General features: G+C 49.2%; 6 protein-coding genes across 6 annotated transcripts; 2 read left to right on the top strand and 4 right to left on the bottom strand.

Annotated features, from left to right (window-relative positions):
- Positions 1–402: 402 nt before the first annotated feature.
- On the bottom strand, positions 403–2348 carry BDQ94DRAFT_171154 (FAD-binding domain-containing protein; the record flags this gene model as incomplete). Its single annotated transcript, XM_026771669.1, has 4 exons — positions 403–1518; positions 1580–1784; positions 1836–2224; positions 2286–2348. 4 exons carry the CDS (start codon positions 2346–2348, stop codon positions 403–405), a joined length of 1773 nt encoding a protein of 590 aa, XP_026625410.1.
- A 594-nt stretch (positions 2349–2942) lies between these two features.
- On the top strand, positions 2943–5266 carry BDQ94DRAFT_160007 (Zn(II)2Cys6 transcription factor domain-containing protein; the record flags this gene model as incomplete). Its single annotated transcript, XM_026769150.1, has 2 exons — positions 2943–3517; positions 3574–5266. The coding sequence occupies 2 exons, from the start codon at positions 2943–2945 to the stop codon at positions 5264–5266; spliced, it is 2268 nt and encodes a 755-aa protein (XP_026625409.1).
- An 801-nt stretch (positions 5267–6067) lies between these two features.
- Positions 6068–7557, top strand: BDQ94DRAFT_171152 (OSTA/TMEM184 family protein; the record flags this gene model as incomplete). Its single annotated transcript, XM_026771668.1, has 6 exons — positions 6068–6131; positions 6192–6339; positions 6396–6648; positions 6712–6837; positions 6899–7048; positions 7111–7557. The coding sequence occupies 6 exons, from the start codon at positions 6068–6070 to the stop codon at positions 7555–7557; spliced, it is 1188 nt and encodes a 395-aa protein (XP_026625408.1).
- Positions 7558–7891: 334 nt separating this feature from the next.
- On the bottom strand, positions 7892–16232 carry BDQ94DRAFT_179343 (type I polyketide synthase; the record flags this gene model as incomplete). The annotated part of the gene is made up of 15 exons (XM_026773348.1): positions 7892–7978; positions 8022–8873; positions 8933–9301; positions 9407–9410; positions 9470–9810; positions 9874–9948; positions 10009–10290; positions 10344–11207; positions 11274–11299; positions 11357–11453; positions 11501–13818; positions 13905–14354; positions 14405–14969; positions 15130–15643; positions 15700–16232. 15 exons carry the CDS (start codon positions 16230–16232, stop codon positions 7892–7894), a joined length of 7377 nt encoding a protein of 2458 aa, XP_026625407.1.
- A 740-nt stretch (positions 16233–16972) lies between these two features.
- Positions 16973–17551, bottom strand: BDQ94DRAFT_171150 (uncharacterized protein; the record flags this gene model as incomplete). Its single annotated transcript, XM_026771667.1, has 2 exons — positions 16973–17167; positions 17219–17551. The coding sequence occupies 2 exons, from the start codon at positions 17549–17551 to the stop codon at positions 16973–16975; spliced, it is 528 nt and encodes a 175-aa protein (XP_026625406.1).
- Positions 17552–18054: 503 nt separating this feature from the next.
- BDQ94DRAFT_160005 (cytochrome P450) lies at positions 18055–19862 on the bottom strand (the record flags this gene model as incomplete). The annotated part of the gene is made up of 4 exons (XM_026769149.1): positions 18055–18242; positions 18313–18579; positions 18668–19340; positions 19401–19862. The coding sequence occupies 4 exons, from the start codon at positions 19860–19862 to the stop codon at positions 18055–18057; spliced, it is 1590 nt and encodes a 529-aa protein (XP_026625405.1).
- Between the last annotated feature and the right edge of the window lie 184 nt (positions 19863–20046).

Below are 20046 nucleotides of genomic sequence, written 5' to 3'. Positions count from 1 at the left end.
GTATACAGTTTCCTTAGCAGGTATTATGATGGAATGAATGACGAATACCAGATATAGTGATGGGAGATACGAATATGTCGGGTTTATGTATGTCCTTTGGAGAGGTACAATGTGCAGGATCCATACCTCCAAGAAGAACTTGAATGATATCATTCATTGAATGGTGTAGCGTACAATAGAAACACGCTTGGGCTATATATGCAGGCAATAAAAGACCTTCGTTCTTGGCTCCGTCGAGGTGGTCGTGCAATTCTTCGCAACTAATTTCACCGCAATGGTCCGCAACATTCGCGAATCTGCCCTGCTCTGACATTTTCATCTCAATCAAGGGGAAAGCCTGTCACACAGTGATTTCGTGTGTTGAGCTCCATCATCCCGGCCTCAAAAGAGACTACCCCGAAACTACTTCCCAGTCTCACACAGCGGCCCGAACCACGCGCCCCCCGTCACCTCTTGCCAACCCTCGTTTCCAACGCACCGCCAGCACCAAAACACATTTTCTGGGTCATACTTCTTCTTGACAGATGCAAGCCAGTCGTATTTGTCTCCAAACCAGTCTTTTCTCCAGTCCGGGTCGTACGGATCAGCCTCGTTTAGATAGGTGCCCATGCCCGGAGCCATGTCCTTCATCGCTTTCAATTTAATGTTGGTGAGGTCGCTTCGATATTGTTGGATCTCCTCGGTGCCGGCATTGTCGGGCCAGGCATCGATTTGCTGGAATAGGAGGTGAGAGCTCCGCCATGCTGGGTTCACGGACGTATGAGGGACGGGCTCGAGAACCTTTCCACCGGCGACGATATTGAACAAGGTTGCCCAAAGGGTGCTGTTGCGGACTGTCTCCGTGGTGACTGTCTCAAGGAGGCTCGTCAGATTCTTATCAGGAGACTCCAGTGTTTGCCTATCGAAAAGCCATGACGCCATAATCGGCCTATTCGAACCGGGGGTTGTGTGGTGCGTGCTGGAGTAGTATGCATGGAATGACGGGTAACTGGTGAAAGTGGATAGAACCAGATACGAGGTTCCGTTGTGCGGCAGCAGGTCATCCAGGATAAGCCGGTTCATGGCGTTTTTGGCGCTCTCCAGAGTCTCGGTGGAATTGTTGTCAAGCAGGTTCAGGAAAGGATGTGTATAGACCAACGGTCCAGCTATAGCCGAGAGAATAGCGGTGCCAGAGTACCCTGCGTCGGAAATAGCGGGCAATTTCGACATTATGTTGCCAGTTGCAGTGAGAACCGCATCGTCGTTTCCGTGAAGTGCAATGACGTCTAGATTATGACCCAGAACAGGACGCGTCGGGTGGGCTTTGATCGTGGCCGATAAGACCACACCATAGGTGCCTCCACCACCTCCACGGAGGGCAGTAAAGAGGTCTGTATACTGGCATGCGTTGGCCGTGACAAGCTGCCCCGAGGCCAGGACAACATTGTATTCCAGAACCTGGTCTGCCCCAAGTCCGAAGAAGTGGCTTACGGGGCCATGGCCACCCCCTTGCATGAAGCCTCCAAGAACACCGACAGTCTGATCCATTCATCAGTATGGTTGCGTATCTTTCCTCGATCTTGTATAGTGATTAACTTACCGGATCCGCTCCACCAACAGCGATGACATTATGCTTGGCAGCAAAATCGTAGACGTCCTCCCACACGTATCCACCACCTACGGTGATCGCACTTCCAGTCCAGTTAGATGCACAAGAGCCATTTCCAGGGACGTATCCATCGTGAAAATGAAGTCCATCTTTAATAGACTTGATCCAAATGGAGAGGCTGCCGTATCCTTGCGATCTAGTATCGTCAGTTTGCATACAGTCGTAAACTTCGACGTCAAGCCCTTACCGCTGCGAAATGTCATGTCCGGTGTTCTTGATAACTAGCCTCACATTGTGATCCCGCGCAAACTTGATCCCGGCAGCAACATCCGCTGCCGTTGTCGCCTTGACACTATACACAGGGTAGTTGCCCAGGTCGCATTGGGGGTAGCCAGCCAGCATGGCGTTGACAGGGGGACAGCTTTCCACGAGCGGATAGCTATAGCCAACCGGAAAGGTTGCCAGGTATTCATTGTTTGTCCAGTTGGAGCTGATATCCTGGCAGAGCTCGGAGCTGTACCCTGGGCCGTGGTAACACGGTCGGGCAATCGGTTCGTTGCGCGCAAGCTTTCCATTAACGGAGCTGTTCAAGGCGTTCCATGTGTCGGCAGATGGCCAGCAATCATCAGTAGGGGACTTTACCATCCAAAAGTTAGACGCGGTGCATCATTCAGGACGTGATTGGATAATAACATACACATTTGCACTTAGCAAAGGCAGACTGAGCTCCAGCCAGGAGCAGCAGACTTCGAAGAAGCATTTTGGTGTTAAGTTACCTTGATATAATACTGCTGAAGTTGGATATGGATTGTTTCCAGCCATGAGGGTATTATCGAACATTTATATTCATTGTCTCTGCCCATCGCCGAGCCAGTGACGTCGTAAGCAGCGCAATATATTGCGCCCACAAACATGGAACACAGAACGGAAATTATTGTGTCATTTCAGTATTCCGAGTCCCTCCTTTCACGTTAATTCTATCCAGGCGCCCCACTTGATGAAGTTCTACATCATCTGGGTAAATCCTGGGGTACTGTAGACATTGCTCCACGAATTATCTTGGCTTTGTGACCGGCCACACCTGCGGTATGGGGATTGCGCGCCGGGACTAATCGGCGGCCACGAAAGCCTACCCATCTGACAGCTGTAACCTAGTGAATAAAGTGAACATAATTGCTTGGAATGATCCAAGGCCCACAATGCACTCAGACTGTGATATGATTAGTCGCAGCGGAAACATCTCTAGCTGACGGCGATCACTCAGCCTCATGGGGGCCATGGGACCTGGCAATCTTCAACCCTTCCACGGTCGCATTCGTCCTCCATACCCTCCGACAAACCTCAAACTCAATAAATGCAGGGACAAAAAGCCGAACGAGGCCCCAGGGGCAAATATGCTCGTTTAATCTGCCGGGGCTGTCGAGCTCGCAAAATCAAATGCGTGTTGCCTTCCTCCGCGGCATCATTAGGCCCACTGGGCACTCCACAGCCCCCAGCAACAAGCTGTGAGAGATGCCGCAATCTCGATCTGGAATGCATTATCGAGAACACTCCTCTAGGACGTCCAACAGCGAAACGCGCAAATCGCGGAAATGTGGCTAGCAAATCGCCCCAGCCAGACCCATCCAAATCCCCGCGTCAAGGCCCCCACGATGACGAGAAAGCAGCCAAGCTCTCCGAATCGATCCAGCAGTATCTTTTCTCGGGCGCGATAGACGAAAAGCCCATGCTGCAACGATCGCAAGATGCAACAGATCCTGCATCCGACGACGATGGACTGTACCATGCTATGGCAAACACCAGCACTTTTATCGCAGGGGTCTTGGCTAAAAACACTACTTTTGGCTCTGACATTCAGCTGGTGTCCACCTGGAGCACCCCTCTTACAGATATAATCAGCCATGATCTCGCTGCCACACTTGATAACTTGTAAGATCGGGCGCAGAACTACGCTGGTCTGATCAGCTGGCTAACACCGTTGGTAGATTAGTGTGGCAGCGTCTCTTCGTTCTGGGCACACCAAGCCTGCTCCACTTGAGAGAGCGCTTGTTGTCAACCGATCCCAATACCAATAATGTCGCCACCAAGCTGCTTTTTGCAGTGCTCTGTCTGGCCGCATGTGAAAGCTCAGAGGAAGGTCGCCGTCAGAATGGATCTCTCAAAGATAGTCTGCAGCAGGCTGTTTCGTCATACGGCCAGGATTTTATCTTCAGTCCTCCGACACATATCGACTCTGTTGCTGTTTGTCGCTTTTTATCGGCCTTCAAACCAACCGCTTTGGCCATGTCAAAACGGACTGCAAATCAGTCCGTTAAAGCCGAGCTTTATATGGCTCTGGCTTACCGTATCGCAGAGCGACTGAGATTGTTGCCAGAGCCAGGGATCATGCCCTTTCTGGACACGACTTCCATCGACAGTGTGTTGATGGAGCGTGAGCTAATCATGTCAATCCAAGGACTTGAGATAATAGCCGAGGAATTTTTGATGGGCGATTTTCTGACCATGACCATGCAAGGTTTCCGGCAGGTTCTCCAGCGGATGCAACCACATATTGACTCCTACCAGCTGCTCTTGGAGACACAATCCTGTTCACCAGTCATAATCTTCCATATCAAATCAATTACGGCTACGTTTATGCAGATTGAGGCAATGGCGAATTCAAGGCAGTCCTGGATGAATCCCAGTCGGTTGTTCATCGTTGTCGAAGAGGGCGAAAAGAAATGCCTCGCTGAAGTCAACTCTGTCTATCATTTACTCTCAGAGGCAGCCGGAGATGAACAGCAGAATGAGGTGATAATCATGTCCTCACTGCTGGAGCTGCGCTTTCATGCAGTAATTGCCAAAATCTTTGGCCTCGGGCTTTTCTACATATCCGTCTTTAAAGCAAGAGCTGAAGGCAATGGGCCACCAAAGACCACGGAAATTCGCCGCGATGAAGCGAGCCAGATGGGTAACACCGTCATTAACTCCATAATGACAACTCCCGAATCTGAAGGGGACTCTCAGTTTTACGCCTTCCTGCGTCATTTTGGAGGACGATATCCTGACAAGCTGCAAGGGATCCTGGATAAATTCATGGAGTGCGCAACAATCAAGCTGGGTGGCAACCCCTGCATTGTGCCAGTCCGACCAATAGTAATTGAGATTGTGAATCTGTGTAAAAATATCGTGGAAAACAACCTGATCCGATTCAAGGCCTCCGGAAAACTACATCCCAGCTTTGACAAACAACTCCACCTTTTCAAACAGTGCGCCAATGCGCTGGTCGCCATGGTGTCCCAATCAGGAAATACTCCGGAGGCTGCCTTTAGGAGCGGCTGTATATATTCTGCAAGCAGCAAAATGCTGGATGGTCTGTGGGATTTGATGAAGAGTTTGGGATTTCAGGCTTCTCTCGTCAAAGGCTGGGACGAGGCTCTGGGTGCCGTAAATATGTCTGAAACTATGACCGAGCCCTCCGCTATGCCAGATATGCACTTCAATTCCTTCGAGGCATGGAACCTGTGGCCGTATCCGGCTATAATGCACCATGCTTCCCAACCACCGGACGTCTCTGAGTGGAGTCAATCATCTACAGCCACTTGGTTCCCAAACCCAATGACTGATCTCCTCAACACTGACGTGGGTTATCCGGGTACAACTGCTGGGTTCGAAGGCAGCATGCCCCCGTTTGACTAATAAGATGCACCTGATGCGTCACGGTAAAGAGCAATGGAAACGCAAGGATGGCATGCCAAACTTTGCCTCGTGGATATAGTTAGAGATGGAGCCTTGTCCTCTTCATTTATGATATTATGAGTTATGAACGGTTAACATGGTGTGCATGACCCGACAATTACTTGCATTCAAGGTTCCCCCGTGGTGTACCATATCATGCTGCCTTTTCTTTTATGGTCCTACAAGTATAGTTTTGCTTTTCAAGTGGTCCATTGACGGAACCCCAAAGCTAATAATAATCGCTTCGTGTCTATATGGACCTTATTACTTGAACTGCACGCGAGTGTCTGACCAGTTTCTTACTATTACAATTTGAGCTAAACTATTTAAGTTTAAGCTCAACTGTACGGTGTCTAATTGTAGTTCCAGGGCAAATACAGGCCGCGCAAACTTTCCATCGCGCAATTTATTCCCGTATTCTCATGTCCCTGAGGCTGACCGCGCAACTTCGCGCAAACAAGCATGCTGGATCGGCTCCACCAGGCGCTTGGCATACCAACTTGACCGAGTGCATTAAGGCTGCACATCCCGACCAGCGGCTTATTTGCGCGCCTAAATGCGCGTGGCGGAGTGACTCCTCGACCGTCCTTCCTATGTATGGGGATTGAGGCAGCGTGAGATGCCAGGGCTGAGCTTAGCTAGGCTTTGAACCGTGATGGTAAATATAAATTGAGCTGGCTTTACTTCCTATCTAATTTTTAATCAGCGTCCGAAATATTTTTATCCAGTGTTCCTTGAAGTTCGTGTCTATAGAGATACCATATGGCTATTTTAAGTCGAAGTGCCGGTAGCTTTGGTTGCCCTATACCAGATCATCTTGAGCAACGTAAGTATTCGTTACAACCTTCTTCTAGAGATGCAACGAGATAGCTAACATCTGAAACAGATGATGTTGGCCCTATAGTGGGAAATCTCACCTTTTACCAATTTAACATGATCGTATCCGGCGTTTGTACTGCGATCGTGTTATTCCTGATCTTGGGGCTGATGGGACGACATGCGATGTGTATGAGCAACCCTAACGAACAACTCAAGTAAAGCCCCCAACAATATGGAGAAGCTTCTGCGATGCTAACGCTTTTACGGAAAGAATAATGCGAATCTGCAATCTCATCCCCTCTTATCAAGTTCTATCTTACATCTCAATCTGCTTTCCGAACTCTTACATCTACCTACAAGGGTTCACCGAGGTGCTCCAGGGCGTGGCGCTATACGCCTTTCTTATGCTACTCTGCGATTACATGGCCCCTATTGATACGAGCAAAGTCAGGTTCTTTTCTTCTCTTGAGACAAAAAGGCAGTGGCAGCCGAAGAAGAAAAGGAACGGTCTTGCATTCCTGAGTGTAAGTCTTTTGTTCACAGAATATGATGTAATAACCATTGCTGACCGGTTATCCGACTCTAAGTTGACTTGGTACTCGGTGCTTCAATATCCAATAATCACCTGGATTACCGCCGTCACCCAGGTGGTGACCCAGTCATTACACGTCTACTGTCTCGAGAGTAACGCACCTCATTTCGCTCATGTATGGGTATGTACTATGTTGGAATTATTGATTGCGTCGCCGGATGGTCACTTATTAAGATCATTAGATCGAAGTGATCACCTCGCTGTCAACCTCAGTAGCCCTCAACGCCATCATTCAATTCTACATGAACATGAAAGGATACATGACAGAGCACAAGCCACTCCTCAAGCTGATGGCTTTCAAATTGATCGTTGGATTGATCTTTATAGAGAAGGTTTGGATTTACCTACCCCAAGCCAGATATCCGATAAGCAGAAATATCTAACAATCACCCAGATCCTCTTCCTCATCCTCACCGGAACAAAAGTCCTCAGATACCCTGCCTCAATGACCTACATAGACACCTTGATGGGCCTTCCAACCATGCTCATCTGCCTGCAGATGGTGCCGCTCTCCTTCCTAGTCCTCCACGCCTACCGCACAAAGCCGTACGAGATCCCGAACTCAGTACACGGCTTGCGACCCCAAGCATACCAGGCTCTCGAGTCTAGCGGCAACGAGGAGACTTTGTTGAGAGGCATGCCGAAACATTATCAGGGCGGACCTTGGGGATTGCGTGCCTGGACTATTTACTTGAACCCGCTTGTGCTGTTCCAGGATGTCCATTCAGCTTATCTCATGATACATAATGCGCGGGCTTTGCAGAAGGTTCAAGAGAGGGAAGAACAGGAGCAGGAGATGACGAGATATGAGACGAGATATGACCCTGGGGAGAGGAGGTGAGGAGCTTGGCTTGGCAATTCACGTTCATGGTTCAGGGCAGCGTGTGGGAAATGTAGCAGACTGGGGGAGAGGGTTGTAGTGATGGGATGGTGTGATCGTCAGGTGCGCTGGCAATAGAACAAGAATGATCTTTGTATGAGTTGATATTCAAACATGACCGAGTATTTGATGCGGTTGATTCAAGAAATGACGCAGGTACCACTTTCCGCAGTCTCTCATAGTGCAGGCGCTTGGATGGATGATATATAGAGGTTTAATACTAGTTCTAGTTACCGGGAAAGGCATAGAGTAACTACATGCCAACGCAAGAACTAGCAAAAGAGCGATTCCATCTTCATAACCGACTACTCAAATGAATACCTTGCTTAAGATCTCCTTGGCCCATATTATCCATAAGAGCCATCTTTAGTCGCTGCCCGTACTACCATGGCGAGCAGCCATAGTCAAAATCCTCACTCACCCACATTACCCAACTTATACTGCAACCTCAGGAGTTTGACGATATGTTCAGCCAGTGAGCCCAAAGTACCAGCCTTTGTAATTTCAGAGAGTGAGACGTCGAGATGGATAGCTCTCCGTACCCAGCTTCTCATCTCTATAGCCACAAGGGAGTCAATTGCAAAACCGGCTGCCTCTTCATCAGTGAATTTTCGCCCACCCGCAATTGTCCCAGAAATAAGGTGAGCCATGTTCCGTTTGAACTCGGTAATCGCTTCAGCCTTATTCAGCAACGAAGGGTCTTGATGAACATGGTTAAGGAACTCGCGAAGCCGATGCTCAGGTCCGTCTATTCCCTCATCCAGCGACGCCTGCGCTAAGTTGCTGTGCATAGCAAACCGGGCATCGCGCCCCCATAATCGCATGAGCGAAGAGCCCTCATTCTTACCTGTCTTGTCCGCAATACCAACATCCAATACTCCCGAACATTGTGAGTTAGGATGAGAGTCTTCAATACTCACTTGAAATGACTCAAGAACAGCCTGTTCACTTATAGGTTGAGCCGAGGCCACGCTCGTGGTCTGAGCAAAGTCCGCACGTTTACTGATAATACCTACATCCTCGACAGGACCCAGGTTTAGGACCGATGCTGCCAAGCCACGCTGTCTCCGATACTTGGCTAGCCCGATCAAAAATGTGTTCGAAGCAGCGTAGTTAGCCTGGCCGAGGGACCCAGCGGAACCCGCGATCGAACCAAACATGACAAAGAAGGACAGATCCATGCCCTGTGTTGCAGTGTGTAGATTCCAGGTACCGGCCACTTTTGGGGCTAGTCCACTATCCCATTCGTCCGGTGTCATATGCTCGAATGTTCGGTCCTATGAAAGGAAAATCAGCTCCTAATCTTGGCGAAGGGGCCAACAAGCGGTGGCCAAACCTGCAGATGCAGTGCCATCTGGACGACACCAGAAAGTCGTTTTGTACACTTTCCGATTGCTCGCTGAATATCAGCGAGGTCGGTTACAGTCCCCGCTACACAGGTAACTAGGCATCCTTGAACCTCTAGCTCCTTTATAAACCCCCGATGTTCATCCTTCTCAGCTGAGGGTGAGAGATATACAATCTCGCGAGCCCCGTGTTCAACTAGCCACCTAGACACTGACCGCCCGATGCCACCAAGGCCTCCGACCATGAGGTATGCTGCATCGGGGGGGGGGGAAGAAGCCCTGGACCTTACGGGGGCACATGGTAGCTGGGTTGGATCGGGTGTCATTTGAATTACGACCTTCCCCATATGCTTACCAGTCTGTAAATAACGGAAAGCCTCATTGACCTGGGTGGTATTAAAAACATGCAATGGACGAATTGGACGGATCTTGTCCTTCTGGAAGAGCTCAAAGCATTTCCTCACCGTGCTAAGAAGATGTCAGCTTCTCTCTCATTGAACATATAGGAAAGCAGACTTCTCAAGTACCTCATCGCTATATCTGGACGGTCCCTACTAACGTTCGCAAGATTCACTGCATGAAACGTGCGGTCTTCAGAAAAGGGGCTCAGACTGAGCATCCCATGGGATAGAATGTCTCTTCTTCCAATTTCGATCATTTTCCCATAGGCTGCCACGCATTGCCAGGACGCATGCAGTAACTCTCCACTCAGTGAATTGAGTACGACGTCAACTCCGCGTCCATTAGTAGCGTGCATAACATCCTGCACGAATGAAGTATTGCGGGAGTGGAAAATTTGGCTCTTGGGGATTCCATAAGTTTTAGTGAGATACTCTGCCTTCTCCGCGTTTCCAACCGTAGCGTATATCTACACAAAACATTAAATCTACACACCAAATGCTATGATAAAAATCAAATATGAACGGCTTACCGTAGCATCGAGCATTTCGCATAAATTGATGGCTGCGATACCAACACCCCCGGCAGCAGAGTGAATGAGGACCGACTGAATCAGTTTGTCAGGCGATATGTTCCCTGTACCGTAGAGATTGGCTAGTCAACATACCTGTCCTTTCTGAAGGTTCCCAACCAGCATCAACGAGTAAATGGCTGTGCAATAGACTGTCAGCATAGCAGCACCATCCTCCAAAGCAAGACTCTCTGGTAACTTCGAGAGAGTCTCTCGAGGTAGAACCGCGCGATTGCAGAATAGGCCGTTCCCCAACGCGCCAACGTGGTCCCCGGGGACTAGGTCCGTTACATCAGAAGCAACTCGACGCACCACTCCAGTTGCTTCTAGACCCATATCATTCGGATTCCCTATAAGTCCCATGGCAACCAAATTGTCCTAATTGATCGTCAGAAACACGATCAAACATTGAGTACTGAAATGTAACTTACCTTGAAATTCAGTCCCACGTAGCTTAGATCTACCTCTACTTCTCCAGCATTCAAATTCGATGTTATTGCACTGGGTGCCCACTGGAGAGTGCTAGTCAATCCAACCTGCTGGATTCCCAACTTCCGCGGTGTATCCATTGAAGGCTGCATTGTGAGCTCTTGCGAGAGCGACGAGTGGTAAGACCGAGCTGTGTGAACAACGCCACCTTCTAATACGAACTCGTACTCCACATCTGTATCAGGGTTTTCACGTGACTGCTGGATATTCTCATGAAGTTTAAGTAAAATCTCGGGCGCAGGCTTCTCATTGGAGTCCCTTTCCAAGAGTGACAGATCTAACGATAGTTCGCGCCTCAATACACGGGCAAGACCATGGATAATACTGAAGCGCGGATCTGTGCAGCTAAAGGTGCTTTGTTGTGTTACCCATAAGATTCTGGATCCTTTATTCTGCATCAAGAAGCGTTGTAGTACCAGGAATTCTTCCTTGGAAGACTGTGTGAAGTATGGGCTGTCGACCTCCAATAGCGAAATGACGGCTCGACTGCTACAGGGCGAGCTGTTCAAACTTGACCAATGGACTTGATAGCCATTACTCCGGAAACACGCTGCCACATCTCCAGGCCATCCTGCTTCATCTGGGTCAGAGGATAGAATCGTCACCTCCCTGTCAGACACCGTCTCCTGAGCAGGCCTAGAGATTATGGTGAATAATGGCTGAATCGAACCGTCAAGATCACGATCGATTGTTTCGCATCCAGTAAATCCAGCGGCACGAAGTTGCATGTCCCATCTCTCACCCGATATGTAGGGCTTTTCAGGGCGTCCATCGTTTTCACCCACCCACCAGCCGGGGAGCGCACCCTTCAAAATTGAGTCGGAGGATTAGCGCAGTGTCAGGAATATTCAGCCGATATAATGAATACTTACTACAACGTAATCCGTGACAGGTGTGTCTGGATACGTTTCTCAGAACAGACTCTAGATGTTACGGATGGGATTGGTATGCTTACCCGAATAGAACTCTTGTAGAAGGAAACGACCGTTCTTGGCAAGGAGCTTGTTTGTATGTAGCAAAGCCTCATGCAAATTTGGGGCGACATGTATAACCTAGTCCACGGTCAAACTGGGCCTGGTGTTGTATATAATCAACTTACGTTGGATGCAATGATTAGGTCAAAGCTGTGCTCCTCGAATCCTTGTTCTGTTGGATCGCGTGTGATGTCCAACGTTCGGTATTCCATATTGGCTTGTCCCTTGAACTTGTCTTGGGCAGCGGCGAAGAAACCAGCGGAAATGTCTGTGAAGACATAGCGAGAGAATAGATGCGCGCCAGTCGGGGATCTCAGGGAAGAAAGCGCCATTTCGCTCATAGAGCCTGTTCCGGCGCCGATCTCGAGGACTCTCATCAATGGATTGGCATGTCCAAGAAGGGAAAATACTCCCGTTAGATCAGTCTCCCGGGCCAATGTGTCCTCGTAAAACCTTTCTAAACTATTGCTGGCAACAAGTACCTCTAGCGGGGAGCATTTCCCCGACATGAAATCGACGGCGTTCTCATATACTGCCCTCATACATTCCGTAATGGTCAGGCCGGGGAGGACGGCTGATATTTTGTCAAGGCGGCTATAGATTTTCTCCAACAAGTCAGCTGGAGCCAAATCATTCCACTTGATTGAATCTTTGTGGGAAGTAGACAGCTCATCATTGGTTGTAGTCGATGAAGACATCAGTACTTCCTTCATTGCATGTAGAAGACTATCCTGCTTCTCCGGCTGCACTTCTTGGATCCATTTGGCAAGTGGCTGTAGATTTGGGTGCACGCCCACGCGAACTTTGGCTGCTTCCGAGAGAATCCACGATTTCCATTTCATTAGGTGTTGCGCAGACGACTCCATAGATTCAATTCGTTCAGCTGTGGCTCGGATGTGTATCAAGGAAAGGAGCCCAAGAATCCTCCGGTGGGTAGCATGTCCAAGATTGGGGCGCGGAGTTAGAATCTTATGAGGGGGCAGTAAGTCAATATCTGGTTTCCAATGTAGCCGTGACATTAGGTCAATGTCATTTGGGCTTGTCCTGCTGGACCCTGCCAGGCCAGCTAGGACTCCACCTTCGAGGCTGAAGATTGTATGGCCCTCTGTGGTACCGATAATCTTTGCCTGCTGCCCCTTTTCTTTATCTTGGAAAGTCTGAGCTTCGAAGGAAATCGGCGACCAAGTCCCACCATCTACAACAAGTCGCTCAATCCTGGCGGGAATATAGGCCCCTGAAATGGTGTGCAACCTTCCTTTCGATGCAGCTATACCGATCAGCTGAAGAGCTTGGTCAATAACAGCAGGATGTATAGCGTAATAGGTCCCGTTCTGCATTTCAGGCTGGTATACAGTGGCAGCTGCAGCATGGTCAAGTGGGTCGGCTGTGATGTCTTGCAGACGCTGGAACTGGGGGCCGTATTGCAATCCACATCGCTGCACTGTGCGGTACCAGCGTAATGGTTCCACCACTCGGGGTAAAGGTCTGGTTTCTTTATAGTTACCAGAAATTGGGTAATCACTCCCTGCACGCACACAGCCTTTGCAGTGCACTGTCCATTTAGCCCCGTCGCATGCGCATACAGTAAAGTTGTACCACCCGGAACTGACCCCGTCTGCCAATTCAATTGGCTTGAGGCTTGAAATGACCTCAATTGCAGCATCGCTAGCTAACATAAGAGGAGACTCGAATCGGATGTTCTGTATGGAGTAGACTTCGGAGCTAGATTCTCGTTGGTTATTCAGGATATTTAACTGCCTGATGGCCTCACCCGCCATGGCAATGTACCCGGCAGCTGGGAAGACAACTTCGCCGTGCAAGACATGGTCTGATAGCCATGGTACATCATCTAGCCGCAACACATTTCGCCATGACGGTTCCAGGGTAGTCGCCTCCATCGCCAAGGAGCCAAGTAGCTCCTGGTGAGGGAGTGAGCGTAGCCGCCAATCGCGACTTGGTTTACCCTCGCACCAGTACCTGTCAGTATGCGTCCATGGAAAGCGCGGGATATCGCTTAGTAGTCGACCCGCATTGACAATTGTGGAAAGATTGACAAAAGAGCCTGTGTTGAATACATATCCAGCCGTTGCAAGTAGCAGGGATTGTTGGTGATCGTCGTTGCGCGTAAGGGTAGGTATGTACACGCGAGGTGATTGAGGGGCAAGTTGAAACATCTGCCGAAGGGGTGCAGACAAGGCTGAATGCGGACCAATTTCGATAAAAATATTGGTGCACTTCGTTTTCTTCCGAAGGAGCATTTCTATTGCCTTTGAAAAGCGAACAGGGGACTCGAGGTTGCGACGCCAGTACTCTGGCCCCAGTTGAGAAGGGTCAGTGAGGGTATCCCCAACGACAGTAGACAACATTGGCCGCATATGTGAACGCGGGATTACATGTGGTGAGAGAGCGTCCTCATAGGTCGTGCCTAGAGTCTCCATCTGGGCTGTATAATTGAATCAATATATATATATATATATATCAGGGGCTCAACACCGGGTTTCAGGGATGTGAGCTTGTGTCAAAACTTACGGGAATGGTAAGCGACCTGCACTCGTAGCTTCCGACAGAAAGTTCCTGGAAGAGCTGCTGTGATATTGCTGATCACCTGGGCAAGTTTGTCCTTGGGTCCTGAAATCGTCACATTGCGAGGGTTGTTCTCACACGCGACGACCACTCCGTCGAGCAGGAACGGTATAACCTCGTCAAGTGTTAGTCCAATTGATGCCATTGCACCGGAGCCCTCTTGTAACTTGGCCAACTTTCCACGGTAGAATGCGATAATAATGGCTGACTCCATGGTAATCGCACCTGATGCATAGGCTGCTGCGATCTCACCGCTAGAATGTCCTACTACTGTGCTCGGTTTAATACCCCAGTATGTTAAGATCTGGAGCAATCCGAGCTGGAGGGCAGTGCACAGTGGCTGGGATAGTTCAACCTCATTGACACGCGACTCAGCACCCATGCGCGATAGCTCTTCTATAGTCAAGTTAGTATCAGTCACTGCATATAATCCGCTGGTTACTGACTAAGTAATGACCATTCTGGAGGGTCTGCCAACTCCTGAAGCACCTCATCCATCTTCTTGATCGCATTATAAAATAAAGGCTCAGTTGCGAGGAGTTGCCTACCCATTCCTGCCCATTGCGCTCCTTGTCCAGTGAACACGAACGTTATTGCAGGAAAGCGGAGCGTCGTGGATGATGACTGGAATTGTGACAGGTCCACCGGCGTGTCTGGGTAGATTACTGCATATGCCCGATGACTATGATGCTCCCGTCGTAATGCTAATGTATATGCAAAATCATGGACGCTTTTTGGGTTAGAGTTTATATAGCCTGCTATGTCTTGTATACGACGCTGCAAGGACTCTTTATTGTGTCCAGAAACCACGATGAGGTGCGGACGATCTGATCCCGGTGGAGACATCTTCTGCACTCCGAATGTAGCTGCAGAATCCAGAATGGCATGCGCATTCGCGCCAGCTATACCGAAGGAATTAACACTCACACGTTCCTTACGGTCATCCGGCCACGGGCTGGCTTTCACTGGAACCTGTATCCCGGAGCCTTCCATGTTGACAAAAGGATTAGGCTGAAGAAAGTTTATATTGGGGGGGATGGTGCGATTTTCAAGGGCAAGGGTTGCTTTGATGATGCTAGTGAGACCTGAAGCCCCCTCAGAATGGCCACAGTTTGGCTTGACCTGGTCTTACCATTAGATAAAGTAGATGAATTTGCCCGAAATAACTTACACTACCAGTAAGTACGCCATGGCCCTCAAAGACCTTGGCCACAACAGATGCCTCGACCGAATCTCCAGCTGACGTACCTGTCCCATGGCATTCGAAAAAGCCCGTGTCGCAGATCCTATCAATTTGCGCCTGTTTGTATGCCGTTCTTATGAGCGCTTCCTGCGCTAATCCGCTGGGGTTGGTCATAACTGCCGTCCTCCCGTCAAAGTTCACGGCTGTAGACCGTATAACCGCACGGACAGAGTCGCCATCCTTCAAGGCGTCGGTGAGGCGCTTGATATAGACCGCATTGACTGCCTCTCCACGCCCATACCCATCGGCATTGCGATCAAATGTCTGGCATTTTCCCGAAGGGGACAGAACTCCATTTTGGTTCATAACGCTTGTCATCGTCGGGGTCAATATGAGGTTGGTCCCAGCAACGACGGCAGCGGAGCAGTGCCCGGAACGAAGCCCCTGGCAAGCCTCGTGCAAGCCGACCAGCGAAGCGGAGCATCCGGTTTGTATCGTCATGCTGTGCCCTGGTCAGCATTATCATAGAAAGTCACTTTGCGGTGATGCTAGTTATACCTCGGCCCACGAAAGTCGAATTCATATGAAACTCTGTTTGACAAAGCAAAGCCTCCGGTAGCCAAGGCATGATGACGATCTGGACAAGGGTCTAATCCCTTGAGGGACAGCTCTAACCAATCCTCCCCAAACACTCCGACATAACAGCCTATGTCCTTCCCTCGCCAACTGGTTTCGCCGGCATCTTCAAGGCACTCCCACACGACTTCGAGGAGCAGCCGTTGCTGAGGATCCATAAGCCCAGCCTCTTTAGCGCTTACGGAGAAAAACCCGGCATCAAAGCATGCGGGATCCTCTTGCAAGAAGTATCCAGTCATTGGGGCGGTAGCGGGATGGAAGAAGGCATTCGCGTTATATCGACTCTTGGGGACTGGGCCATGGCCACTTTTGCCCGAGACGAGCATGTCCCAGAATTCACTCGCAGTGTGAACATTTCCGGGCAATCTCATTCCCATGCCCACAATGGCAATCGGTTCATTTTTGGTGCATTCGCTCTCGCGACAGAGGCTCGATTCGTTCATCGGAGTAGTCATCTTCGCTATTATTCCAGTTCAGACGTTGTTTAGATATCATGATTCCCTTGTCATGGGAGGAAAACATAGCTTTAACAGTCCCTACACTGGTACCAGTAGCTCAAGAAGTACATGATCGCTTATAGACAATCAGAGCATGCATTATTACATCTTCACCTCCTTGGTTAGCTAATTACATATGTCATCTGATTACAAAAGCCTATGTATGTCTCTGATGCTGTGCGATACCAATAGGCAGTGCAACACAAAATGTACCCAGAACGGCACGTTTCACAGCACCTGCAGACATTCCTTGCGCTGCGATGGACAATATGGTCCACATTCTTGCTCCCGGTAGCGATGCATTAAGTTTGTCCTTCTTCGCCCTACCTCGTCTTGCATATCTACGTCCAGGCCAAGGCAGAAATAAAAGGTCCACGGAGACTTGTGATGATTGTAGTCTAGGAGAATGTCTGGCTGCCCAATCCAAGCCGTCTAGTGACTATCTACGTAATAAAAGTAATGTCCCTTCATGCGTTATTTGTAGCCAATAAGAAAGCTGACACGTAAACGTTAGCGTGTCCTACAAAGTTGACGCCCACTCCTATCAGAACAAGGCGTGCTTGTTGTCACATCGTGCTACCCCACCACGTTCATATTTGAATGCTTCAGAGATCTTTGCAAAAGAGCATACCATGTAAGTGACTACGTATGTGCATGAGGAATTCCAATTGCATTTGCTCTGTATTGAATCGCATCTGCTAAGCTCTGAGATCTGACATCAGATCTGTGCACCTCTGGTCAAAATCACAGAACTGTTCCAATATTCCTGGCGTGAATCCATTCGGGCAGTGCCTGAGAAGTGCTGCCTGCAGTCCTTCCTTCGCATCATGCATTTTGCACAAAACAGCTTGGACGATTGATGATCCGCTAGGGATCTTCTTCACGAAGATCGTCTACTTATATTAGCATTCGTCATGATAAATGAAGCCATCCAGGCAGTATACCTTGCCTGAAGTAGCCACAATAGCTTGAGCCAGGGCGTTGATCATTTCGTATGTAGCAGTCAAGACTTTGTCTTCCTCGTCCCGACCGTCCGTGACCTCGGTAGATGCGATTCTTTTCCGTGCATTCATGGCGCTATCGTAGACCTTATAGGTGCCTCGAGTCAAGTAAAGCAGATTACTCATACCACCCTGGTACTGTTCAATTTGGGTGGCCATATTTTTCATGGATTCCGTGAGCATATTCATTTCCATAACCATGTCCGCTGTCGAAGCATAAGGCTTTCCTGGAGACCGTGGAGCAAATGCTCCTACAAAGGGGATTGAGCCCGCCATAGCGAGGAGTGATTAGAAATTTGACGTAGTGCCTTTGCTTTGAGAGGTGATGAGAGTGGATTAACCTGAATGAAAACAAGATACTGGATATATCTTATGATTACGGAAGACATGATGCCTCTGGAAGTGTATTCTTGGTCCAAGGATGAATCATCGAAACAATACCCTTGCATTTGCTGAATGTGGACTTACTGAATTGGCAACAGATATTCTACGTTTTAGGCGCCCCTTAAAATAGGGTTCGAAAAGTTACACCGGATTATTTGCAACAGAAAGCCAGGGGCGCATGCTTTCGTCCACCCTTGTCGCTTTATCTTGTTCCTACGGCTGGTACTACATGATGTGAGAGTGGCGAATCTGGTATTCTTGAACAGTAATCAATCTGATGATCTAGTAACCCAGCAGGGAAACGGATTGCTTTTCCAAAATCAAGCTCCTCCAACTCAAATGATACAGACTGATAATGCCGTCTGTGTAACAGGCTAGCAGCTACTCCCCTACAGTCAGATTCTCATCCGCTTGACGCGCAAGTGGACTCCATGCTCATGACACATGGTCAGCGTCTGTCTCAATGGAGGGTTGAGCCCTATGTCTGCCCCTGGCTGGGCGCTCTCAATAGAATCGAGGTGTTGCACCAGCCTGAATACCTGTTGGCTAATCAGAATTATGGCAAACTGCTCTGTTCGTAGCACTCTTGTTAGCGAAAAGTCTCATCAAGTACTCTTTAGAGGACACTTGACGTGCGAAGAGGAGGGACTCACGACCAAGGCACGCCCGGGGTCCACCATTGAAAGGCACGAACTCCCACGCTGGTGGGTTGTAACGTTCCCATCTCTCCGGTCGGAAGCTCTCAGCATCTGCGCCCCAGAGGTCACGACGCCGGTGAAGGCACCAGACTGAATACGCGACCATCTGCCCCTTGGGAATAAAAACAGGCGATCGACCATCCGGACCACCGCCCACGGGAATTGTCGTATCATGATGGGCAACTCGCGCATTCACAGGAACAGGCGGAAAGAGGCGAAGTACTATTCCAAATGCTTAGCAGATGTTGAGAATGTGGACGTAGATTTGAATGATATGAAGAGACATTGGCAGAACTATTGCGCAGCTCACCTTCGTACAAGACACCGCGTAGATAAGGAAGACTCTGTATCTCCTTCAGGGTGATATTGCTCGCGTGCCTGTCTACCGCATCGGTGATTTCCTGTTTCAACTTCCACCATGCACCAGTGTCTCGTGCAAGAAGATAAAAGGTTGAGGTAAGCACGCTGGCAACGTCATCCCTGCTAGCTAGGAGAACATTGACCAACTGATCCCTCAAAAATTCCCGATCTTGTGTCTCAGCCGCTAGTGCATGCAGAAAACAATACTCTTCTCCTTTCTGTTCATGGCCAGTTTTGTAGTTGCCAATATTGCTTCTGTATTCGATAGCCTTATCCACGTAGTAATCCACGAATTTATGAACCACACGAGTGGATTTCCTGAAATCGCTCGGGTTGATTAGCCAGTAGTATGAGAGCGCGAGAGTTCGCCTGAAAAGGATATCTTGAGCGTAATCGAACGCAGCAGCAAATCCTTCGTTTCCACTGCCTGACGTTTCTGCAACACCTGTTTGGTTGGAATCCGGCTTCACTAGAGAATTAATGGACTCGCCAAACAGATAGCCCGTTGCAGAATCAAGTGCTAGTCGGAAGGCAAGCGGCTGGATATCAAAGGCATGCCCATCGGGCGGCAGTGATCGCATGAGATTCTCGGAGTGAGAGTCAAACCACTCGATTGAAGGTATCTAGCAGGAATATCCCGTTAGATAGGCCACATGGGAAAAACCTATTGTTGCTCAACCTACCTGATTCTTCGTGAACTGTGGGCGTAGCAACTTCCTCGAGTGCTCCCAAGCCGTTCCATCTGACGTGAATATTCCTCTCCCAAGCAATGGGCGGTACTGTGGATAACGCCATTCAGATAGTCCAAAACTCGAAAACTGAGAGGCTAGGACAGCCTGAATATTTTCCGGCTCGCAAGTAGCGACAACATCGTGACCCACAAGATTTACTTTCAGGGTATTCCCGTACTGCAAATGAACCCCCTGTATCGTAGATCCGACTTGGCCTTCTTGGGCGGCAGTTTTCGCACGCAAAACCACTTTATAACCCAGGATCCCACTAGGATAGCGACATACTGGCTCACAATTCCATTGTTTCGACAGCTTCCTGGATCTATAGCTTCTGCTAACAATCCGATAGAGCTGCAATGCGACCAGGGCTGAGAAAAACGTGGCCAGTGACAGGGAGGCTGCAGACCATGGCATTTTCGATGTGTAGAAGTTATTAACAACAAGTGTTAGGCTATATATTGTATCTATTCAGGCTGCGCGGCAATGGCTACCTGTGGGGCTATTTTCAGTCAGCTATATAAAAGTTGAATAGGACCTACAGTGACTTCTCCGTCCCACGTTTGGCGAGTATATTTCACGTCTGGCTCTTAGAACATGT

Source organism: Aspergillus welwitschiae (assembly GCF_003344945.1).
Source record: "Aspergillus welwitschiae strain CBS 139.54b unplaced genomic scaffold BDQ94scaffold_19, whole genome shotgun sequence".
Taxonomy (NCBI): Eukaryota; Fungi; Ascomycota; class Eurotiomycetes; order Eurotiales; family Aspergillaceae; genus Aspergillus; species Aspergillus welwitschiae.
Note: the sequence above shows the minus strand (reverse complement) of the source record. Positions and strands in the feature narration are given on the sequence as shown.